The sequence below is a fragment of the Oryx dammah genome, unplaced genomic scaffold (assembly GCF_014754425.2).
Source record: "Oryx dammah isolate SB20612 unplaced genomic scaffold, SCBI_Odam_1.1 HiC_scaffold_28, whole genome shotgun sequence".
Classification (NCBI taxonomy): domain Eukaryota; kingdom Metazoa; phylum Chordata; class Mammalia; order Artiodactyla; family Bovidae; genus Oryx; species Oryx dammah.
This window is the reverse complement of record NW_024070212.1, coordinates 66,334,014-66,357,122: the sequence shown is the minus strand read 5'-3', so window position 1 is coordinate 66,357,122 and position 23,109 is coordinate 66,334,014. Positions and strand designations below refer to the sequence as shown.

General features: G+C 38.1%; 1 protein-coding gene across 1 annotated transcript in view; it reads left to right on the top strand.

Annotated features, from left to right (window-relative positions):
- The window catches only part of ST6GALNAC3 (ST6 N-acetylgalactosaminide alpha-2,6-sialyltransferase 3), a 636,542-nt gene that overhangs the window by 369,840 nt on the left and 243,593 nt on the right, over positions 1-23,109 (top strand). Inside the window, exon 3 of the mRNA XM_040232540.1 lies at positions 8,342-8,751. Coding sequence (XP_040088474.1) covers positions 8,342-8,751 — 410 coding nt within the window. The remainder of the gene's footprint in view (positions 1-8,341; positions 8,752-23,109) is intronic.

The following is a 23,109-nucleotide window of genomic DNA, read 5'->3' as shown; positions in this document are numbered from 1 at the left end:
GGAGCCACCACAGTGATAAATGCAGAGATTTAATAACTAGAACTAGTTGACAGGTGACCTTTCGTACATGGCCATTTCTCTTTGCTGGGGAAACCACACTGTTTTGCAAGTTTTAATTCACAGATTTTAATTATCTATTCTATTGTCTATAAGCCTATTCATGGAGAAAAAAGTAAAGGTTAAATATTTCATTCTTCTTACTGATTAAAATGTAAAGTGCTTGGCAGTTGTCCCAATATATCATTCAAAAAGGATAGGGCAATTTGTCAGTTTCTTACCCAAAGAACAGAGAAGGGACATTTTCCAAAGTGGTTTGGTTGGTAAGGAGCGGGATGGAAAAAGTGGTTAGGAGAATGAGCTGTCTCATTTGCAGGATGAGGGTGACTCTGTGTGTGTGTGTGTGTGTGTAAATTTAGAGCAGAGAAACAGAAAGAAGTCTTTAACTATATGTGTCCTAATTTGAAGAGAAAAGTGACTGTGACTCAATAAAAGGTGAGACTTCCTGATCAGAGTGAATGACCTATTAGTTTCGGTCACTTTTTTTTTTTTAGCCAGACAAGGATCAATTGGGCATGTCATGGTTAATTGGTTTCTAGAGTCTGCCTAAATAATATTTAGTCACAGGAAAATAAAGCTAATTATTAAAATACCACAGACTCTTCAAAAGAGATTAGAATAGCCTCATCTTCCTCTCTTACCGCCATAGTATTAAGGATTCTCTTGCACTTATATTCTTACACATTTGTGCAAACAAGAATTCATTTCTGTACTGAATGCCCATGCTTATGATAAATTAAAAATAAAAATCCACATGACTGTAAAATGACCTAAGGATGAACATATTACCTAGGCAGTAAGTGTCCTAGAATCTTCATCTGTATGGAGAGGGGAGTGATTCAAAGAGTTAGGGGAGGGCTTGGCATCTCAGCTATCTTTGCTATCCAAGGAGTTGACAGTAGCCACTGTGAGCTTCTAAAGTGAATTTACCTCCAGGAGACTTTGCACTGGGGAGAGGCATTCCTTCAGCCACAGAGACCAGCTTATCAACGCATCTGCCATGGTTTTGTATTTTCTCAGACATGGACTGTAATAATTTAATGCTTCAGAAAGAAACACAACTCACTCCTATTACAAAAAAGTTTGAAAAGCAAATTGAGTGAAAAAATATGGAGGACAATTTTAAAGCTAATAAAATCAGTCATAATTAGTTATCTTAGACTGAAATTTCAGCCATATTTTAAACTTAATGATTAAGAAAAAAAATCCACATAATTTCTTATGCCATCATAATGTCATTGCCAGAAAGGAGAGATTATGTCTATCCGCATACAAAACCCTAACACTCCTGAGGAGACCTTCATCAGTTAGGAAACTTTGTCCCCTTTTGGTGAAATTTTTGGCCACCAGCATATTTAAAAGCATTGATTTATAATTTAATGTAGATAGTTTTAATATAATACTGGGTGAGAGTTGAGGTGTTTGCCTACATGTTTATTAGGGGTAGTGCAAATTCATAATAAATATTTCTTTACTACCTCCCACTTCCTATTAGTGCTATGAATGCATTTCACAAAAGATAATATGTGCTGTCTTTTTAACCTGAAAGATATCTAGTATTCACTGGACATCATGTTCATTTCAATTTCAGTTCAATAATATGAAGTAAAAATTAACTTTTGAAGAATTTACTGAATGGAATATTGTAATGAAGTGCTGGGCAGGATGACTGGCCCATATTAGGTATTTAATCATGTTAATGTCAATAAATATAATACTCAGTGTTCATATGTCTTCATCACACTGCTTTTTACCTCTCTCATCCTCTGCCTGCATGTCAGATAGGAATCAAATTCTTTTTCAAAAAGGAGGCAAATGTCAAGATTTATTTTAGCAGAGAAAGGAGTTTTTCAAGGCAGTACATTAGACCTTTAAAACATTGGGTTGGCTAAAAGGTTCATTCAGGTTTTCATAAGATGTTATGGAAAAACCCAAACGAATTTTTCAGCCAACCAATAGTATATGAATTGACCCTGCTGCTGCTGCTGCTGCTAAGTCGCTTCAGTCATTTCTGACTCTGTGCGACCCCATAGACGGCAGCCCACCAGGCTCCTTCATCCCTGGGATTCTCCAGGCAAGAACACTGGAGTGGATTGCCATTTCCTTCTCCAATGCATGAAAGTGAAAAGTGAAAGTGAAGTCGCTCAGTCGTGACCAGCTCTAGTTGGTCATAAAACATCCCCACCTACCACAGAGCTGTATACTGAGGTTAAAATTCACAGTAATTAAAATCCTAAAATTATTTTACCTTTAACATAGCCTTGCACGGAACAAGTGCATGGTAAAAATTACTTGGTTGTGTCGACTAAAAAAAAAAATGTACAGCTTGAGAATTGTGAATTGTTTTATTTGGGGCAAAATGAGGACTGCAGCCTGGGAGGCAGCACCTCAGATAGCTCTGAGAGACTGCTCCAAAGCAGCAGTGGGGGAAAGTCAATGTATAAGGTTTTGGTGAAGGGAGAGTAGAATGCCATGAAGCACTCATTTTATAAAAAGTTTTTGTTAGTCATGAGGATCTGATGTCACTGTGAAGGGATTTAGTGCTTCTCTAGATATGAGGAGATGCAAGGATTGAGATAATAAAATCTTTTCCTAAAAACATCCAACTCTCTAAAGACCTGTCCCACCAGATTCCCTGGAGTAAAGAGTGCCTCACTGGACCCTGAACTCCCTCAGGGATTGTTGAAGGTCAACAGGTATAGCAGCATGGGATTCAATCTCTGTAGAGGCAGGGCAAACGCCTTTGTTGTTCAGTCATTGGCAATGCTCTTGGTAAGCGCCAATTTGTAGTTGAAGGTTGTTTACTAGATATCATTGAATTAACTTTCCCCAAGTTGAGTATTTATTATCAGATATACAGTATGGCGGTAGTATATCTTGTAAAGGGAGAAAATACCCAAATCAAATAAGGCAAACCTTGGAAATATTGCACATTCAGTTCCAGACCACTGCAATAAAGTGAATATTACAATAAAGTCACATGAATTTTCTGGTTTCCCAGGGTATATAAAAGTTATGCTTACACTATACTGTAGTCTGTTAGGCGTGCAATAGCCTATGTCTTAAAAAACTACATACATTAACTTAAAAAATACTCTATGGCTAAAATATACTTAGCCATCATTTGACTACAAACTTTCATTGAGTCAGACAAGCTGTGGTCCGTGTGATCCTATTGGCTAGTTGTCTGTGATTGTGGTTTCAGTCTGTCTGCCCTCTGAGGCCCTCTCTCAGCACCTACTGTCTTACTTGGGTTTCTCTTACCCTGGACGTGGGGTATCTCTTCACGGCTGCTCCAGCAAACTGCAGCCACTGCTTCTTACCTTGGATGTGGGGTAACTCCTCTTGGCTGCTGCCTCTGACCTTGGACATGGGGTAGCTCCCCTTGGCCGCTCCTGAGCCGTGGCACAGCCATATACAGATGACACCACCCTTAGGGCAGAAAGTGAAGAAGAACTAAAGAGCCTCTTGATGAAAGTAAAAGAGGAGAGTGAAAAAGTTGGCTTAAAGCTCAACATTCAGAAACGAAGATCATGGCATCTGGTCCCATCTCTTCATGGGAAATAGATGGGGAAACAGTGGCTGATTTTATTGTTTTGGGCTCCAAAATCACTGCAGATGGTGATTGCAGCCATGAAATTAAAAGACACTGGCTTACTCCTTGGAAGGAAAGTTATGACCAACCTAGACAGCATATTGAAAAGCAGAGACATTACTTTGTCAACAAAGGTCTGTCTAGTCAAGACTATGGTTTTTCCAGTAGTCATGTATGGATATGAGAGTTAGACTATAAAGAAAGCTGAGTGCCAAAGAATTGATGCTTTTGAACTGTGGTGTTGGAGAAGACTCTTGAGAGTTCCTTGGACTACAAGGAGATCCAACCAGTCCATCCTAAAGGAGATCAGTCCTGGGTGTTCATTGGAAGGAATGATGCTAAAGCCGAAACTCCAATACTTTGGCCACCTCATGCGAAGAGTTGACTCATTGGAAAAGACCCTTATGCTGGGAGGGATTGAGGGCCGGAGGAGAAGGGGATGACAGAGGATGAGATGGCTGGATGGCATCACCGACTCAATGGACATGAGTTTCAGTAACCTCTGGGAGTTGGTGATGGACAGGGAGGCCTGGTGAGCTGTGGTTCATTGGGTCGCAAAGAGTTGGACATAACTGAGTGACTGAACTGAACTGAACAAACCTTCAATTTGTTAAAAAAAAAAAAAAAAAGAAAGAAAAAAGGAAACACAGTATGTATGACGCTCAATAAAATGAAATGCAGTAAAGTAAGTTATGCCTATATAATGATGCCACCCCCCCAAAAAAAATCAGTATCTTAGGCTTCAGATGAAAGGAAGCATTTGACATTTGTGAGATTTCTCTTAGGAATACAGCTGCCCAGATGGTTGGCTGAATATTTGTGGTAATCTCAGTTTATAGACACAGCCAAAGCTCAAGCAAAGCATTTGGCTTGATGATGTTTTGAGTGTATGAGAGGGAAAGACAAAGAGGTCAAATTTGTTTTTAATGAAAAGAAACAAAAAATAGGGACAAGTCAACTGAAAAGGAGAGTTCAAAATTATGATACGGCTTGATAAAGTGGAGTCAGATAAATCTTTCCAAAGGTCTCGGAAAATCCAGGGCCTGTATTTAGAAAGAAACTGCTTACTGAGGCAGAACTGAGCGAGTGGACACACATGGAATAAATGTTCAAGCAAAAGCCCCAAATCAAAAAACATAAATGAGCTCAAGAAACAGCAGGACATTTTAACAAAGAAAGTTGAGATCACAAGATGCAGTGATAAAGCTAATAAAAGGAACTGAGATAACCAGATAAGAGCAGCCCTTGGGTCAAACCATCCGTCCGTGCCCAGGTGTGTCTTTCTTTTTATCATGGCTTACTGTAGTTTGAAAGTGCCTTTAAATATATAGATGAGTCCCTTGTGCTTTAACAAGCTCTTCGTGTTACCTGAAGCTTCTGATTATGATTAGGAATGTTTCATTCATCTAGCCCTGCACTCCTATCATACTGTAAAGATGGTTCCTGCAACTATGTGGTAAATAGAATAGTCACACCTGCAGCCATGACTCCTGGTACCCCATTCAGGAAGCCAGGCAGTTCTGAGACCAAGTAGTATAACATGAGGAAGTCTCATACAACCCTGGCCTTGGTGACAATATGGCCAAGTGAATAGTATAAAAGAAAGGGGCAATTTAAAGATCACCACCTACCCTCAAAGGTATTATATTCATAGCACCCTGCCCAATTATGTATTTGTCATATAAACAAGAGGCCATTGTTTCCCATATTTGCCCTCAAGTTATTAGTCAGCTGCTGACCTCATAGCTGCACAGCTGATATGTTGTCATGAAACAGACTGTGATGTCTTAATTGATCACTCTCAGAGGTTACAATTGTCAAGTGAAACCAGTATGCTGATTCTTATTAGTTAAATGAAGCCTTGTTGTAGCAGAACCAGCTAATTCACTTTAATGACTTGGAAATCCAGTGCAAATTGCTGCATTTTGGTTATTAGAACACCTCCAAGGCTTTTTCTTTATATCTTTCTTTTTGATTTTTTTTTTAGTGTGTGGGGGTGGTACCCTAAAATGTTTTTAGTATACAGGGAAGCAACTTCTTGGAACACTAAATGGAAGCTAATCTACTGGCACCATATGCATTTTGGTGATAAATTGGAATGTGTCGTGTGATACACAAATAAGGCATTGATTTATGTGACTGAGTTTGAAGGACTCAGCTAAGTCTAAAGGATGTCAGGAAGAGCATTGTATTCTTCCTTACAATCTTCCCAAAGATTGTAGGGAAGGGGCTTAAATGCACGAGGAAGGGGCTTAAATCAATGCCTGTTCTATGAGGCATCCTCTTGTGCCTCCATTTGCCCTTTGGTGAAGTCTTCATTATGGCACGAACCTAGAAAATCCCATTGCCAAGTGCCCTAATACAGTCACCCACCTTGAGAGGAGCTATTCTGACCTGGTGCCTGGACCACCTGCTGCCCACCTAGGTTTAGAAATCTTACTGGAGCAGGAGCGATGGACAGTCAGTCCATTTTATAGCAGACTTTTAAGGCACTTCAAAATGGACCTTTGTGGGCTGTATAAGTAAGGTTTTTAAAAATTCTTAATTTTGACATCTCAGATAAATAGATTCACTTGCCTAGATTGACCCTGTGGGTATGTTGATGTGTTTTTTCTGAACTGCTTTTCTCTTTTTAACTAAATCAGCAATTCTAGATGAATTGAAAAAGTCCACTTCTTCCCTAATATTATGTTTAGAGTCCTAATAAATTCTTTTCATTAAATTGCTTTCATTTCCTAACTTGACCATTGTGTATTTGAAATACTATAGTATTCCAGAGATTTCTGAGGAGTGGGGTTAAGTGAAGACAGACATTGAGCCTACTCTTATGGAGTTTGCTTTCTAGTGGACAGACATAATTAAATAATAAATTGTAACAGAACTAATACATAGTGTGGAAGAGGCCGCTGACCAATAGGCACCAAGAAATCTGGGATCACATATCAGACATAAATGTAGAATCTCACAGAAAGAAAAGAAGAAAGGCATGTATCAGCAAAGTGCATTGTCCCCTTATCACTCACTGTTTAAAAGTTCTCTTTTCTTTACCTGTGGGGGAATTGTAAAAGGAATTTACAGTCATTCCTCTATACCCGAGGGGGGTTGATTCCAGGACCCCAGTGGATGCCAGAACCGGCAGATGCTCGATTCCCATGCCATGGGCTTTCCATATGCTCCAATTCTGCATCCACAGATCCAAGCAACCCGGATGGTGTGGTATTTTCTATCCGCGGAGTGTCGACTGTATTTGGTTTGCTTGCGAGTATGCTAAGTTGTTTCAGTCGCGTCCAACTCTTGGCAACCCCATGGAGTGTATAGCCGGCCAGGCTCCTCTGAGAATCCATGGGATTCTCCAGGCAAGAATGGAGTGGGGTGCCGTCTCCTCCTCCAGGGGATTTTCCCGACCCAGGGATCGAATCCGTGTCTCTTCTGTCTCCTGCATTGGCTGGGTGGTTCTTCACCACTAGCGCCACCTGGGAAGGGAAAAAACAAGCAGAGAATAAGGGAGAGAGCGGTGGGTTTAGAGTTGGATCTAGAGTTGAATCTACCAATGCAACTGTATCACGTGCCAGCCCTGAAAGTTGATGCTTAGTCTCTCTGAGTCTCTGTTACCTCATTGGTTAAAGGATGTGGAATCTAGAAAAATGATATAAATCAACCTATTTGCAGGGCAGAAATAGAGATGCAGACGCAGAGAATGGACGTGTGGACACTGGGCGGAGTCAGGGGGAGGGGAGAGTGAGACAAATTGGGAGATTAGGATTGCCGTATAGACGCTACCGTCTGTAAAGTAAATAGCTAGTGGGAACCTCCGGTATAGCTCAGGAAACCCAGCTCAGTGTTCTGTGATGGCCTAGATGGGTGGGACTGTGGGGAGAATAGGGGGAGGGAAGTCCAGTAGGAAGGGGATATATGTATAGGCATAGCTGATTCACTTCATTGTACAGCAGAAATTATCACAGCATTGTAAAGCAATTAAACTCCAATAAAGAAATAAAAGGATGGTGGAGACTGTCTGTGTACATGCCTTCCCTGAGTTCTTAAAAACAAGCCTTTCCTATCCAACTAGAATAAGCAAGAGCACAGTGGTTGTTTAACCATGGTGATGCAAGGGAATTTTTTGAGTCTCTATAATATTTTTGCTAGCCTGAAATTTATCTTCAGTAGTTCTGGGTTTTGAAAATTCAGAATCTCATCATTTGCTGAATTTTTTATAATTTTATCAACCACCACATAATCATTCACACATATAAGTAAACTTCAGAATTGATGCCTATATATACTCCTTTTGCATTTCTTTTTTTAGCTATCATCCTTATTAAAAAGAGCAAATCTCTCTGTATTTCCTTATTTCATTGAAATAACAGTTTTGAATGAAAAGACATCATATAAAGTGGGAAACAAATGACTGCTTTTTCATTGCATTTCAAAGCAACACAAGAAAGAGAAATGAAAATTATTTCTTAGCAATCCATATTCACTTTTTAAATGGAGGCATGCCCCAAGCTTGATATCCTGTGGAGCTAGTGTTGGATTAGTATAAATATATTTCAGTGATATTCCCACACTCCACAATTATGCACAATATCTGGAATTTCTGTTTTCCCAGAAAAACTTGTTGGGATATGAGGAACTTTCTAATTTACACATTTCTCCCCCACTTGCCCTGTTTTTCTTTCTGTTTTTCAGCCTTTGCAACTGGACTGTAATCTTTGTGCCATCGTGTCAAACTCAGGTCAGATGGTCGGCCAGAAGGTGGGGAATGAGATAGATCAGTCATCCTGCATTTGGAGAATGAACAATGCACCCACCAAGGGCTATGAAGAGGATGTTGGCCGTATGACAATGATTCGCGTCGTATCCCATACCAGCGTTCCTCTTTTGCTGAAAAACCCTGATTATTTTTTCAAGGAAGCAAACACTACTATTTATGTTATTTGGGGCCCTTTCCGCAATATGAGGAAAGATGGCAATGGCATTGTGTACAACATGTTGAAAAAGACTGTTGACATCTATCCCAATGCCCAAATTTATGTGACCACAGAGAAGCGCATGAGTTACTGTGATGGAGTGTTTAAGAAGGAAACTGGGAAAGACAGGTGAGTCCTCTGAGAAGTGGCCTTTTTGTCTTTCATGCTGTCTTTGCAGAGTTCTTTTGCCAGCTATTAAATGAACAGCTATTTTTCAAACCGGTTGTTATATGTTTCTGACTGTTATGATTACTTGATGAGCCAGCAGTGAGGCCCTATTTAGTCCACCTACACCAACTTCTCTCTCTTCATTTTGACTGGATTGAAGCACCGCCGCCCCCCCCTGCAAAACAAACAAACAAACAAACAAACAAACACTGACTGCTTCCCCAAGGTATCTTTAGGTTTATTCTTATTTAGTTCAATTTGCTATTGATTAAGTTGGATATTAGCTGAAAGAAGTCTACACATTTTTGTCTCAAAATAGAAATGTTAAGGAACTTTAAGACCTAAACTCCTTTGGAAGTTGTGGCAAAAATTTACTGAGACTGCAAAACAGAACAGGCTATTGATTCTGTAATAAGGTTGCAGAGCTTCTTGCCTGCAAATAGGCCATGTGTTTGTGAACTTGTGATCACCATAACTTAGCATTTAACATGTTAAGCAGAATATCACGTTGAAATTAAGCATTACTTAAAATCATTAACAGTGGGTTCTTGATGAGAAATGATATACATACATATATATATATATATATATATATATACACACACACCATTCACTCAATTAGCTAAAAACCAATTTGCATATTTTTATTACATCTGGTTTTCTGCAGCATTCTGTAAACTACCTTTCCCGAGGTCTGCTTGTCTTTCTTTTCTCCTGCTCCTTACTTTTCCTGCTTCCTCCCTGCTCCCTCTTCCTTCTCCTCTTCTCCCATATAACTTACTTTTTTCTTCTTCTTTAGAAAGATAACCAGTATATGACAGAGAAGCAGAGTTGTAAATCAGTCTATCTTTTATTTTAGTTCATAGGTCTAGTACTGATAAAGAACCGCTGAAGGAAAAATATTGAAACTGATTGCTAAACTTTTGAATTACCACTGAATATTGCTTACTTGTGCAATCAGTTCAGTTCAGTTCAATTGCTCAGTCGTGTCTGACTCTTTGCGACCCCATGAATCACAGCACGCCAGGCCTCCCTGTCCATGACCAACTCCTGGAGTTCACTCAAACTCATGTCCATTGAGTTGGTGATGCCATCCAGCCATCTCATCCTCTGTTGTCCCCTTCTCCTCCTGCCCCCAATCCCTCCCAGCATCAGAGTCTTTTCCAATGAGTCAACTCTTTGTATGAGGTGGCCACAGTATTGGAGATTCAGCTTTAGCATCAGTCCTTCCAAAGAACACCCAGGACTGATCTCCTTTAGAATTGACTGGTTGCAATATCATGGATAAATTGAGCATTGACTATAATTCCGATATTAACATTCTGATTTCCTCAAGATGTATATCTTTTATCCTTTATTATTATAAAATTTAAACCTTTAACTGTATTGAGTTATGTGTTTGAGAAAGGGAGTTTCTGACATCTCTGGATAGAGTTTTAATGCTGGTAATTATTTTAAAAATCTTATGTGGACCAACTCTCCTATTGATAATGTAGGTCAAATTTAGTGTTTTCTACTTCCGAGCACCAAAAATACATAGCTCCTAATGAAAGGCAAGATAAATAGCCCTTGACAGTAGCCCCTTCCACTTTAGAGTTAGTGAGAAGATTCCCAGTGTTTAGATTTGAATCAGTGTAGTGTAAGTGGTCCAAAGGGACAGGCAGTAGGGATAAAAGGAGGAGTTATGTGCTTCAAAGAAATATGGCCACCTGTATCATCGTTCTGTATAAATATGATCATTTTCAAGTGGCTTCGGAAATTTCTGATTTTTCACTAGCCCAGAGCAATGCAGTTAATTAGGTATAGTTGGTTTTTCATTAGTAATAGTTTGCCCTTGGGGTATCACCTAGTCAAAACTATAGGCTCTTGAATAATTTAGGGATATCAGAGAAGAACTCAGCATGCTGTCTGTTCCCGTGTGTTTTGCTTATATCATGTTCGTTTTGCTGTGAGCTTTCAGAGACAGCACTGTCACAGATCTGTGGACTGGGCAACAAGTGCTGGGAAAGAGTAGCTTTGGGAGGTTCATTTTCCTACTGTCTCTAAGGAGGAAAGCTGTTTATATAGTAGGAAAAAACTCAGTTGCTAAAATTAATTTTGCAGGTATCATTCATTTCATAGAGTTACCAAAATAGAAGTATAAAAATCAAGCCAAAATGATTTTATGATACTTTGTAGTTGTTTTCTCCCCCAAATCTAATCCTGTGTTTCACTGAATACTGCAACCAGACCAAAGAAGACAACCAAGTAATAGAAATGAGCAGAATGGATAGTTTGGTAAAATCTATTTGAATGACAAAAGGCTGACCAAAATGATCTCAAGTGCTGCTATCTCCACTGTGATTTTAATCTGTGTCCTAAATATAGCTGTGTTGATTTAATTGTTAAAGATTTCCCATAGTGACCTGATGTTCATTGCCACATTTCAAACAGAGACATTTTTTAACTTTTTATGAAGGGAAATGTCACACTTATAGAGAGACTAATCCTGTAATGAACTCATGTGTACCCACAGTTCAGATTGAATATTATTAACTCATAGCCAGTCTTGTTCCATCTATACCTCTATTTGCTTTCTCTTTTTCCAAGGTTTGTTTTGAAGCAAATGCCAGGCATCATATTATTTTCATTCATAAATATTTCAGCATTTATCTCTAAAAGATAGACTCTTAAAAATAAACACTATGCCATTGCCCCACATAAAAATCAGTATACTCTCTTAATAACAATACATATTTAGTCTGCTTTCAAATTTCTCCCATGACCTCATTAATATTATTAACAGTTAACTGACTCAGGATTAGTATTAAGGTCTATACATGTTCAAATAAGGATTAGCATTAGTCTATACATTATACATAATTGATATGTCTCCTATATTTCTCTTAATCTATGGCTTCTTTTCTCTCACTCTCTCCCTTTATTATTGAAAAAAATCTAGTCATTCGTCCACAATCTATATGTTGCTCACTGCCCCCCTATATTACTTCTGCTTTGATACCTTTGTACAGTAAGTCCCCTACATATGAATGAGTTCCATTCCAAGAGTGAATTTGTAAGTCTAATTTTTGTTCGTTTAAGTCCAACAAAGTTAACCTAGGTAGCCAACTAACACCATTGGTTATATAGTACTGTACTGTAATAAGTTTATAATACTTTTCACAGAAATAATACATAAAAAACAAATAAAAGAAATAGAGAAAATGGTTTTAATCTTAGAGTACCTTGAAAAGTACAGTATTGCAGTACAACATTTGGCACTTCTTAGCAGTGCCAGCCACATCACCGTTGCTTTCACCTTTGCTTCTGGACATCCTGGGCTTGAAATAAAGATATTGTACTACAGTATTCTACACAGTACTGTACAACCACTTGTAGAGGATACACACACACGACAGTGTATGACAGACATGTGAATAACTTACTTAACTGCACGTTCAAACACATGTTCACATCTTTGAAAGTTTGCAACTTGAAGGTTTCTTCTATATAGGGGACTTACTGATATTGAGGATCTATTGGATCTGGGTCTAATTTTAAAAATTGTTTTTTTTTTTTTTAAATCAAGATTACTAGGTGATACTTCTATCAGAATGAAGACTGTTTTCTCTCTTTTTATGTTAGCAGTCATTAATGATCATTGTCCAGATCTAATAATTCATTAGAATTATGGTGCAAAATGGTGTTATTTCATCATATCTTTTTCAGTTATTAGCTGATATGCATTATAAACTTGCTGTCATTAACCATTTGGTTAGTGTGAGATAAAAGATAGTACAAGTTCTTTCTCTTCGTTTATTAGTTTTAAGGCATTGACACCATCATCCTCCAAAAAAGGACCAGTAGATTTATTGTTTTCAGTATTTACATATCGACTTAGCTACTTAAACCTATTTGAAATACTTTAATTCATCAAAATTATGTTCTTATACTTAAATCGTCCTATTTTGAGCTATGGGAACCTCTTTAAATTGGTTTTTGCATACTTTTGACATGTCTTTAGTAGTCTTATAAAACAAAGTCTTGTAAAGTATTTTTTATTTCCTAATATTATATGATGTTTAAGGCTTTTCTTGTACATATCCTGATGTATGCCATATCCAGACATTTTTCCCAAATAACTTGGGTCCTTTTATTGATAGTATCGAAGAGAACATAATCTTGGCTCTACAGGTACTCATAACTACTGGATTGGTCTTTGTTTCTTAGTCTTTCCATTAGACTGAATTAGTATATAAACAACATATGCTATATATACTGTTTAAAGATAAAATGATTATGAGTTCAAATTGAAACTTCCAATTCAAATTCAGGACTATCAGGTTTTTATTGTATCTCATCTATCTTACATTTGTCTTCTTTCTGCCTTGCTGGCAATCACAGGTTCTAGAAACACCAATGTAAATACTCACCTGCTTTATTCCACAGTATACACACAACACTCAGAATTAAGAGTAACACTGCAACCAGAAATATGATTACTGTAAACATTTTAAGATTATTCTGCATCAAAGAAGATGTTTTAATGCAAGCATTTGTGTGAGTCCATGCTCACAAAGAGTGTATTGGTTAAATCCTAACAAAAGTTTTAAAATTTTTCTCTGAAGTAAATAGAATTAAGTGAATACATAATTGCAGGTATGAAGGGGTGAGGAAAAAGAAATGTCCATATAATTTGACTTTTGTGTAAACTCTTTGGTTGATTTGCCTGCACCTTCTGGAGGTAAGTGCTAATTTTCATCATCAGGTTTTTAGTGGTGACATTATGTCACCGTTATGGTGTATAATTCATAGAATTTAAAAAAAATGTGTCCCTAGTCATTAAAGTGATTCATGATAGGAAAATGATTAAATGGAGTTCTTCAAAGACCTATTTGCCTCTCAACTTGTTTCTTCAAATTATCAACATCTTTAAAAAAAAAGAATAAGCCCCCTCCTCCATTTACAGTGGGCATCTTTTCACTTTTCTAGCGGTTTTAATTTTTATCTCAAGGAATTTGTTATTGAGAAAACATGAAGTAATAAAAGAAATACGTACCCTGTTAAATTTTTTAGAATGAATTTAGACCAATTCATACACATGTTGGAATACTTTTTCAAACCGAATGAAATTTAATTTGCTTTCTTATCAGTTACTGAATAAAATTATTTGGCTTGTCAGTTAGAAAGGGTGACCTTGTGGGAAGGACTGAGAGAACAAAAAGAGAAGCTGCTTGCTCTTTCTCTGTTCATCTTCTGGGGCTCAGGTTTCTTTGGGTGGTGGTCATCGTTATATCTTCACTTACCAAATATTTTTTTTCTGTGAAACAAACACCTTCAACAAACCAGGAAACTGGAATTAAAGGCCTTGTAATGAAAATAATCTGAACCAAAATGGATCTCTTTTCCCCCTTTGTATGATGGGTGTGCATACATAATACTAGCTTGCTGACATTTACACATTTGCATTAATACATCTTGAGACTGAAATACCCTAGAGGTGCTGCGGGGCTAACACTGGCACATGGTGCTACTTTCAGCATTTGAAGAATGGAATTATGCGCCTGGCCATGTACAGATGCAAAATGAATGTTAACTCTCCTGGAGAGGTGGCAGAGCCTGTGTGAGACATTCTGCTTACCTATGGACAGATAGGCAGTTGCAGCTTGCCTCCCACTTCAGAAATACATTAGCAAATGCGGGCACATTATTGAATTAAATAATAATTGAGAAAGCTATAGTTTTTCTTAAAACTGCAAAGCTAATTCAGGCCTGATAAAGGGACCTGAGCTGCCCTAAATAGGTCTTCATTAAGTGGACACCAATGTGGCTCTGCCTTCAGGAATGGATGAAATAAATGAAAGCTAGCAGCAAATAGATCAGTGTTTCGAGATGTTACTGCTTTAGGTTCAAAGGATGTGAAGGGAAGGAGTTACTTTTAAAGCATTTAGAAAACAGGATATACAAAAGTCACTTTCAGAAGACACTGTCAATGTGAGAAACGGATTGGTAAGTATCAGCCATGCATGGCTAGGCTTTGTCTGTGTGCTCCATCCATTCCCATTCAATCTTGCAGAGAGAAAAAGAAATCAGCAGTGTGTTGTTTCTCACCGTCTGATATTGGAGATGGATTTGTCATCCGGTGTGGGTTTTAAGTGCAGCCCAGTGGGTTTTAAGTGCAGCTTCGCTGTTTTAACTGTCGACTAAAAAGATGTACAACTTAAAATTTGTGAGTTAAGTTTTATTTGGGGCAAAATGAGGACTGCAGCCAGGGAGACAGCACTTCAGATAGCTTTGAGAGATTGCTCCAAAGAGGCAGTTGGGGAAGGTCAATATATAAGGTTTTGGTGAAGGAGGAGTTCAATGCAATCAAGTCTTTACTTACAAAGGTTTTCTACGAGCCACGAGAAGCTAATGTCAGTAAGAAGGGATTTTTCTAGATACGAAAAATCTAGTGCTTTTCTAGATATGAAGAGATGCAAGGATTGGGATCATGAAATCAGTTTCTGAAAATATTTAACTACCTAAAGACCTGTTCCAACAGAATCCCTGGAGCAGAGTGCTTCACTTCACCCTAAATTCCCTAAAGGGGTGTTGAAGGTCAGCAGCTGTAGCAGCACAGGGTTGAATCTCCACAGAGGCAGGTGGGAAATGCCCTTGTTGTGGTTGTTCACTCACTGGCAAATGCTCTTGTCAAGAGCCAATTTATAGTTGGCATAGCTTTGGCCATTTTGAAAGTTTTTTGTGCTACTGTGTGATCGATTTTAGGGATTAAATTGGCTCACATCCCTTAGGTTTGCAAACCTTAGTAGTTCCTAGAGTGGAAAGAGGTTTCAAGCCTCTCCTTTGAGAATTTGGGAACTCCCTGAATGTCCCCCTTTGTTGGGACACAAAACAGGCAAACTGTCTCAACAAATGCAGTACAGCAAGGTGGGGGTGTTGGCAGAAACAAAACTCAGAAGCCGTGTTGGCCAGAGAGCCAGCCACAAGGCACAGACCCATGCTTCGTTGCCCAAAAAGGTACTGTTACTCTATCTGGACTCCAAAAACAAAGATGCCTAATTATTTCTAACTCAGGATAAATGGGTACTAACCTAAGAAAACCTGGCCCAAAAGAAAATAGGCAAAGTAGAAAAATTCTTGGATTGAGAGACAGACAGAATATTAAAAACAATATTTTTCCTTTAAAGACGATCTTTGCAAATATAACATCTCAGCACTTTTTTCAGGAGCAACGTTGACACATCTCTGTTAACATGAATTAATGTTCTCACCCCAGCTGATGTATTTGGCAGAAACAATGAGTTCTCACAGCAGTTATGGCAGACCCATAGGACTCCTGAGTCAAAAAGCATAATAAGGCATCCAGGGCTGTGTTTTCCTGCTAACAGGCATTAGGAAACAAGAGACTTCCTTTTTCCCATTATTCATGATGGCATCTAGTGACTTACATTAAGCCTCCTCTATAATACACATGGACTGGAAATTAACATTTCAATAGAAAGAGCGAAGAATCTATTGTATTAATGGGAAGATGGAAGGGATGTTTGTAATTTATCAAGATATCAGTACTGAACTGTTGCATGTTTAAAAATACATACATTTGGCCAGGGGTGCACCCAGGTACATACTAGGTAAAACTATATTTGACATGACAGCTTAGTTTAGGATTAAAACAAGAGAAAATCTTTAATTCAGAGACCATATTTTTAAAAGGAAGTGTATCAGACTACTGGTAGTTGTAGAAATCAAGACTTGCAACCAGTCTACTTTGGAGACTGATCTTCTTCTGGGCCTTAGGATATGACTTGACTGAATAGCTCCATACATAGTGAGATTATGCTGTGTAGAAAGACATCCCAATAGACAATTACGCTGAACACTCCCTCAATATAAAGGCTTTTGAACACTACAAAGGGTGTGAAACTCAAAGACAAATAGGCCTTCAATCAGAAGATTCATTAGAGTATCTCTACACTTTTAACTTTATAAAGGCTTTAAGGTTTTTGTTTTTCATTTTATTTTCCTGTTTATTTATTAATTTAAAGCCATTGGACTTTTAGTTGAGTCATAAGATTTATCTCTTCAGTTGTTTTACTTCCTACTATAATTTGGATTTCTCCTCTCCTTTTTTTTTTTAAAAAAAAATCATCTCTCTTCAAGTTTAGGTAAAAACCAAAAAAATTAAGAAAGATTATATACTTGTCCATAAAACATATGAACCAGGGGCAATTTCTTTTTTCTTCAGTTCTTATATGCCTGGACTCAAGACAGAGTTGGTTTCCTTGAAACTTTTCAGTCTATACCATGTCTATCTGTACTACTAGTTTTTTTTAACTGTTTGGTACCATTTCAGAGTACCTTGCTCAGTGTCTGAGATATTTTAGGAGCTCTACAAATGTTTATTGAATTGAATTTTTCCTTCTCTGGAAACATGAGAGATTTTATTAGACGTGGTATTGTTGATGGACTTACCTTCTTAGCTTCTTGTTCTAAGAAAGGAGTCTTCTTTGTACAGTACTTTTCTTTCTTTCTTTCTTCCTCCCTCCCTCCCTTCCTTGCTTTCTCTCACCCTCCCTCCCTCCTCTTCTTTCTGTTTAGTACAGTACTTTTCAAACTTGAGTGTGCTTTCAGTCACCTGCTGATTCAGGTGATTTGAAGTGGATCCTGAGAGTTTGCATTTTGAATAAGTGCCCACGCCAGGCCAGTGCTGTTAATCTCCAGATGATACTTTGAATTGTACTATTTGAGACTGCTTTGAATGAAGAGACAGGATATTTCACTGTTCCTTGAATCAGAGAAGTATATAATGGAAGACTAGCTATTTCTCAAATAACGTTGGTAACTTGCTTGCAATTGGATTCCAATTTTGTGACTATGACCTGTTCCTGGCCATTTAAACATAGTGCCCTGAAGTCCTTAAGAATTCAATAAGGATCTTATTTATCTGATCTTACTGTGTTTATTTGTCCATTTCTCTCGTTAGACAACACAATTCTTAAGAATAGGGATGTTGCTTATCTCCATTTTATTTCCAGACCTAGCATTTTATTTTCAGACCTAGTACAGTGTTGGTTTACCATCAAATAGCATAGAAATGTGTTTTCACTCTAGTTCTTTCAGCTAAATGACCCACAGATATTTCAGGATTCCTTGAAATGACCTCAGCCAATTACTCATTTTCTTTCTTCTATCATTACCTCAAGTACTGCTCTAGTTGAAGTCTTCTTTGCTTCTCACATGGGTGACCATGAATACAGCCTTGCCTTTATGTTTCTGTAGAAATTGTTCCTCTGTCTAAATTTTACTTCCTCCCATCACCATGCACACAAATGCATTCTTTATGACTAAATTAAATATTACCTCTTCCATGAAGCCTTTTGAAATACCTCTAATTAGAACTCATTTCCTACTCTGAAAGTCCATAGACTTGGGACTTTTTAAAAATAAAAGTCATCACTCTCTACCATGCATTATTGTCATTTATGTCTAATCTTCCAGGTAGTCCATACACTCTTTAAGGTAATATCAGCTCTTATATATTTGTTTCCCCACCACCTGATACTATGTTTGACTCTCATAGGTATTTGGTAAATGTTTAATAGGTGAATGAATAAATGAGTGAGTAAAGAGTGAAAGAAATAATACCAATAGTCTTTAAGTTTACAAGTCCCTTTGCCACTTGTTGAAACACTTGTGAATTTCCAAACACTTTCCTTCAGTATATAGGGGTCACAGTAATACCAAGTGAGGCAAATTATAGAATTGGCTTTTGATAGAAAAGTTTCCACAGCTCTACTCAGACAGACCACCCCTTGCTCTGTCTTACCCAAAGGCTGGCAAGACTATTACCTTTTCCAGAAATTTTGTAGCTGGGCACTGGTTTTTTAATAAGTCAGTGACAGAGCCATTCTTCAAATACAGGTTTCCATTTTAGTTTCACTTCAGTGACAAAGCAGTTTCCAAGACTTCACTCACAGTTGTTAGCTGTCAGTTGCCCAATGAAAAACCAATTCCTAGGACCCAAGGTTGTACTCTTGGACCTTGGGCAGCAAACACAACAACCACCACAGAAGGCAGAAAAGAGAAAACCCAAGGAACGGAGAACTGATCACTGCCCAATTTATCTTCGAATTATTTTCTAGATAACATTTTCTTCACTGACAACAAAGAAAGTGAATTGCCTTAGTGAAAACACTTTTAAATAACTTCAGGAAGAACATAAAAGGAAAAAAAATAGTAGCAGTGTCTTTTAACTTGCTTCATAAATGGTTGATGAAATTATACAGAGGAAAACTAATAAGTGCTTTGGCAGAATTCAGATCATGTCACTCTTCTGCTTAGTCCCCTGTTTCTCTTACAGTAAAAGCACAAGTTTTTACGACTTATAATGCCTTCCAGGGTGATCTGACCTCTTGTTTCCTCTCTGACTTCTGTGAACGAAACACATTGGGCAAGCTCCCTCGTGCAGGCCTACATCTCAGCTCTTTGCTGGATCATCTTTCTCTTCACATATTGCATAATCAACTCCATCAACTCCTTCAAGCTTTTGCTCCTGTCACCCACTCAGTGAGTCTACCATGATGCTATTTAAAATTGAAATCCCCACACCTCATAAGCAGTATTCCCAGTTCACTTTACTTTGTTTAACTTTCCCTTACTTTCCCCAGTAGCATTGTTTACCTTCTAACATTTTATATACTTATGGATTTTATCATTTATTATTTTTGTCATTCTCCCCTACCAAGATGTAAGCTCCTTCAGAGCAGGAATCATTGTCTGTTTTTGTGACTTATATATCCCAGCACCTAGAATAGTGCATGGCATATAGTAGATACTTATTATTTGCTGAATGAATGAACAAGGGATGGAAAACCAATTAAGTCAATAAAGGATTCTGGCAAAGTTGCAAAACTTGTCTCATGGGGTCTGCCAAAGAAGCTTAAAAATTTAGCTTAAAAGGAAGAAAATACATGTGTTCAGAAACCATACAGTTAAGGTACAGATTTTTAAATTAATTTTTTAAATTGCAATATAGTTGATTTTGGAGAAGGAAATGGCAACCCACTCCAGTACTCTTGCCTGGAGAATCCCATGGACAGAGGAGCCTGGCGGACTACAATCCATGGGGTTGCAAAGAGTCGGACATGACTGAGCGAGTAACACACACATAGTTGATTTACGATGTTGTGTTAGTTTCTGCTATTTAACAAAATGAATCAGTTATATATATATATATATCTCCACTCTTTTTCAGATTCTATTCCCATATAGGTCATAACAGAGTATTAAATAGAGTCTCCTGTGCTATACAGTAGAGAGTGTGTATAAGTCAATCCCAATCTTCTAATTTATTCCTCCGTCCTTTCCCCCTAGTAACCATGAGTTGTTTGCTATATCAAGGTACAGGTTTAAGGCAAATTCGTCTGCTTTTGTTCTACTAAAGGATACTAGGATAGCAACTCTCTTGTTTGAAGAGATCATCATGTTACTCGAGGAACCAGTTTGACTCATTTTTATTGTTTAGCATATAGACCAGTTGTTTAAACAGAATAGACCAAATTAGCTAATTTTTTTGGTATCTACCAAAAATCTCTCACTCTTATTTGGGCTTGTAAAGCAATAGCTCTCAAGCATGAGCCTACACCTGAATCTTCTGGAGGGCTAGTTAAGACACAAATTGCTAGTCCTACCTCGAGTGTTTCTGAGTTGATGGTTCTTGGACAAGATTCTGGAGTTTGAAGTTCTGACAAGTTCCCAGATAATGCTGTCATTGGTGGCCCTGGGACCACACTTTGAGAGCCACTGGATAGAGAAAAATTCTGAAATGGAATCATATTCAATTGTTTTGAATACATTTGGTCCTATAATCTTTATACTGTTGGCAGAGTGTTCTGTCAGCATCCAAAGTTGTTTTTATTATGATTATTTTTAATGGTGAGGAATATTTTAGCCTCCTGTGAAAATCCTACTGCAGCTCTGCCATTTTACTCTTCCCTTTCCTACAATCTTGCTCCTCTGTAATCATGCCAGATGGTGCTACTCATTAGCTTATGAAGAAGTGATGCTTTATCATTCTAGACAGAGAGACAAATCATTCTGTTCTCTGATTCTGAGTCAAGAATCAACATCTGGGTATATGTTCAACCTACTATTTGCTTTACAATTTTGTTCATTAGGTATTTATTACCCTGACAGTATATGAGCTAGTCGTTATCCCTCTGTCATGTATTTTTCTCAAATTATATTCATTTAAAGTTCATATCAGTGCTGTTTGACAACAGCCATCATCATAGCATTATCTCTACTAACATGTAATTTCTCTTTTGCCCAAATTATCTGGGTCAGGTGGTTATCTGGAGAGTATATCCATAAAATTAAGATAGTGGATAATATTCCATTCTCTGACTCAATATTCTAAAGGGATAAGTGGGGCAATTGCTGTTGCTGATTTGTGGAAAACCATAAAACCTAAGGACAATAAGTTATATTATGACCAATGTCATCACCTTCTTTCTCATTCATTGTACGTTTTTCTTAGAAGAAATCAGCAGGAGGAGCCTATATGATTTAATGAGAAGAATAAAAGATGAGGAACTTCCCAGGTGGTGCTAGTAGTAAAGAATCCACCTGCCAATGCAGACATAGGATACACAGGTTCAATCCCTGGGTCAGGAAGATCCCTTGGAGGAGGGCAGGGCAACCCACTCCAGTATTCTTGCCTGGAGAATCTCATGGACAGAGGAGCCTGGCAGGCTGTAGTCCATAGGGTTGCAGAGTCAGACATGACTGCAGCAACTTAGCACACACCCATGCATAAAGGATGAGATGGTTAGATAGCATCACTGACTTAAATGGACAGGAATTTGAGCAAACTTCAGGAGACAGTGGAGACAGAGGAGCCTGGCTTGTTGCAGTCCATGGGATCACAAAGAGTTGGACATGACTTAGTCAGTGCCTGCACAACAACAGTAAAGAAATGAAACTAGAAACATTTAGTGAGACTGGCAATGTGGATGGAGAAGCTTTTCTCATGTGATGCAAAGAACTAGTTAAAACTCCAGAGATGGAAAAAAAATAACATACTTGTGCTATTCAATTACTGGAGCAAAACCACATTTTTAAAAATTGGTAATTTTCTCTAAAAGGATAATTCAAGTTACTGCTAAATAATGCATGAAAAGTGAAAGTGAAAGTCGCTCAGTCGTGTCCTACTCTGCGACCCCACGGACTATCTAGTCCATGGAATTCTCCAGGCCAGAATACCGGAGTGGGTAGATGTTCCCTTCTCCAGGGGATCTTTCCAATTTAGGGATCAAACCCAGGTCTCCCACATTGCAGGCAGATTATTTACCAGCTGAGTCATGAGGGAAGCCCAAGAATACTGGAGTGGGTAGCCTATCCCTTCCCCAGGGGATCTTCCCTACCCAGGAATTGAACTGGGGTCTCTGGCATTGCAGGTGGATTCTTTACCAACTGGGCTACTAGGGAAGCCCAGGCACTATTACCATGTAACAGTCTCTTGATGTGAATAGGTCATGCTTCTCCACACAGCTGCAATATTGAACATGTCAAGTTTTCTTGAACTTTTGTTGATTCGGATATAGGAAAAAGATAACGGGATATAGTTGAAGGCTTCTGGGAGAGGTTGTCAGTTTGTCTAAATTCGTCTACCTGAGAGTAGATCTTCGACTACTAGATCTTTATTAACTAAGATGTTCATACTACACAGCATAGTTGTATCATTGTGGAGGTGCTGAAGCATTGAAGGTAAATGCGAAACAAAGTATGCTTGCTTTTTCAAGGTGACTTTTCCACGATGCTTCCGGTATTTCTGTTAATGTTATGCAGTCCTAATCTGTCAGTCCATAGCAAGCACAGTTGGGTTTACTTAGTAGTTCATTAAATTTTCTTCCATCAATGGAGCAAATTTCACTTATTTTTCATGGCGACCATAATCAATTCATTCTTTATCGTCCACTTTGCCCATAATTCATAGTTTACCATCCCACCTTAATTAGGAGACAAGATCCTTCCAGAGAGTGAAGCATTGGCAAGTCTGTCACCTGGAAAGAATTACATAAAATATGTTAAAAACAGAAATGACTGCCTAACTGGTTCATCATATTCTCTTTAGCAGGTGGATTCTTAGTGGGTAGAGTGTGTATTTCTGGTGCTTTTACTTGCCAAGCACATTGTGGGTGTTCAATAAATATTAAATAATAAGAAGAATTTCCTAATTAAGATGAACATTTTCCTCTATTAAGCAGATGGTGCTCAATAGGAGTAGCCCATTATTTACAAGTATGACACAAGGTGCTGGCAATTGTCAGGAAAGGT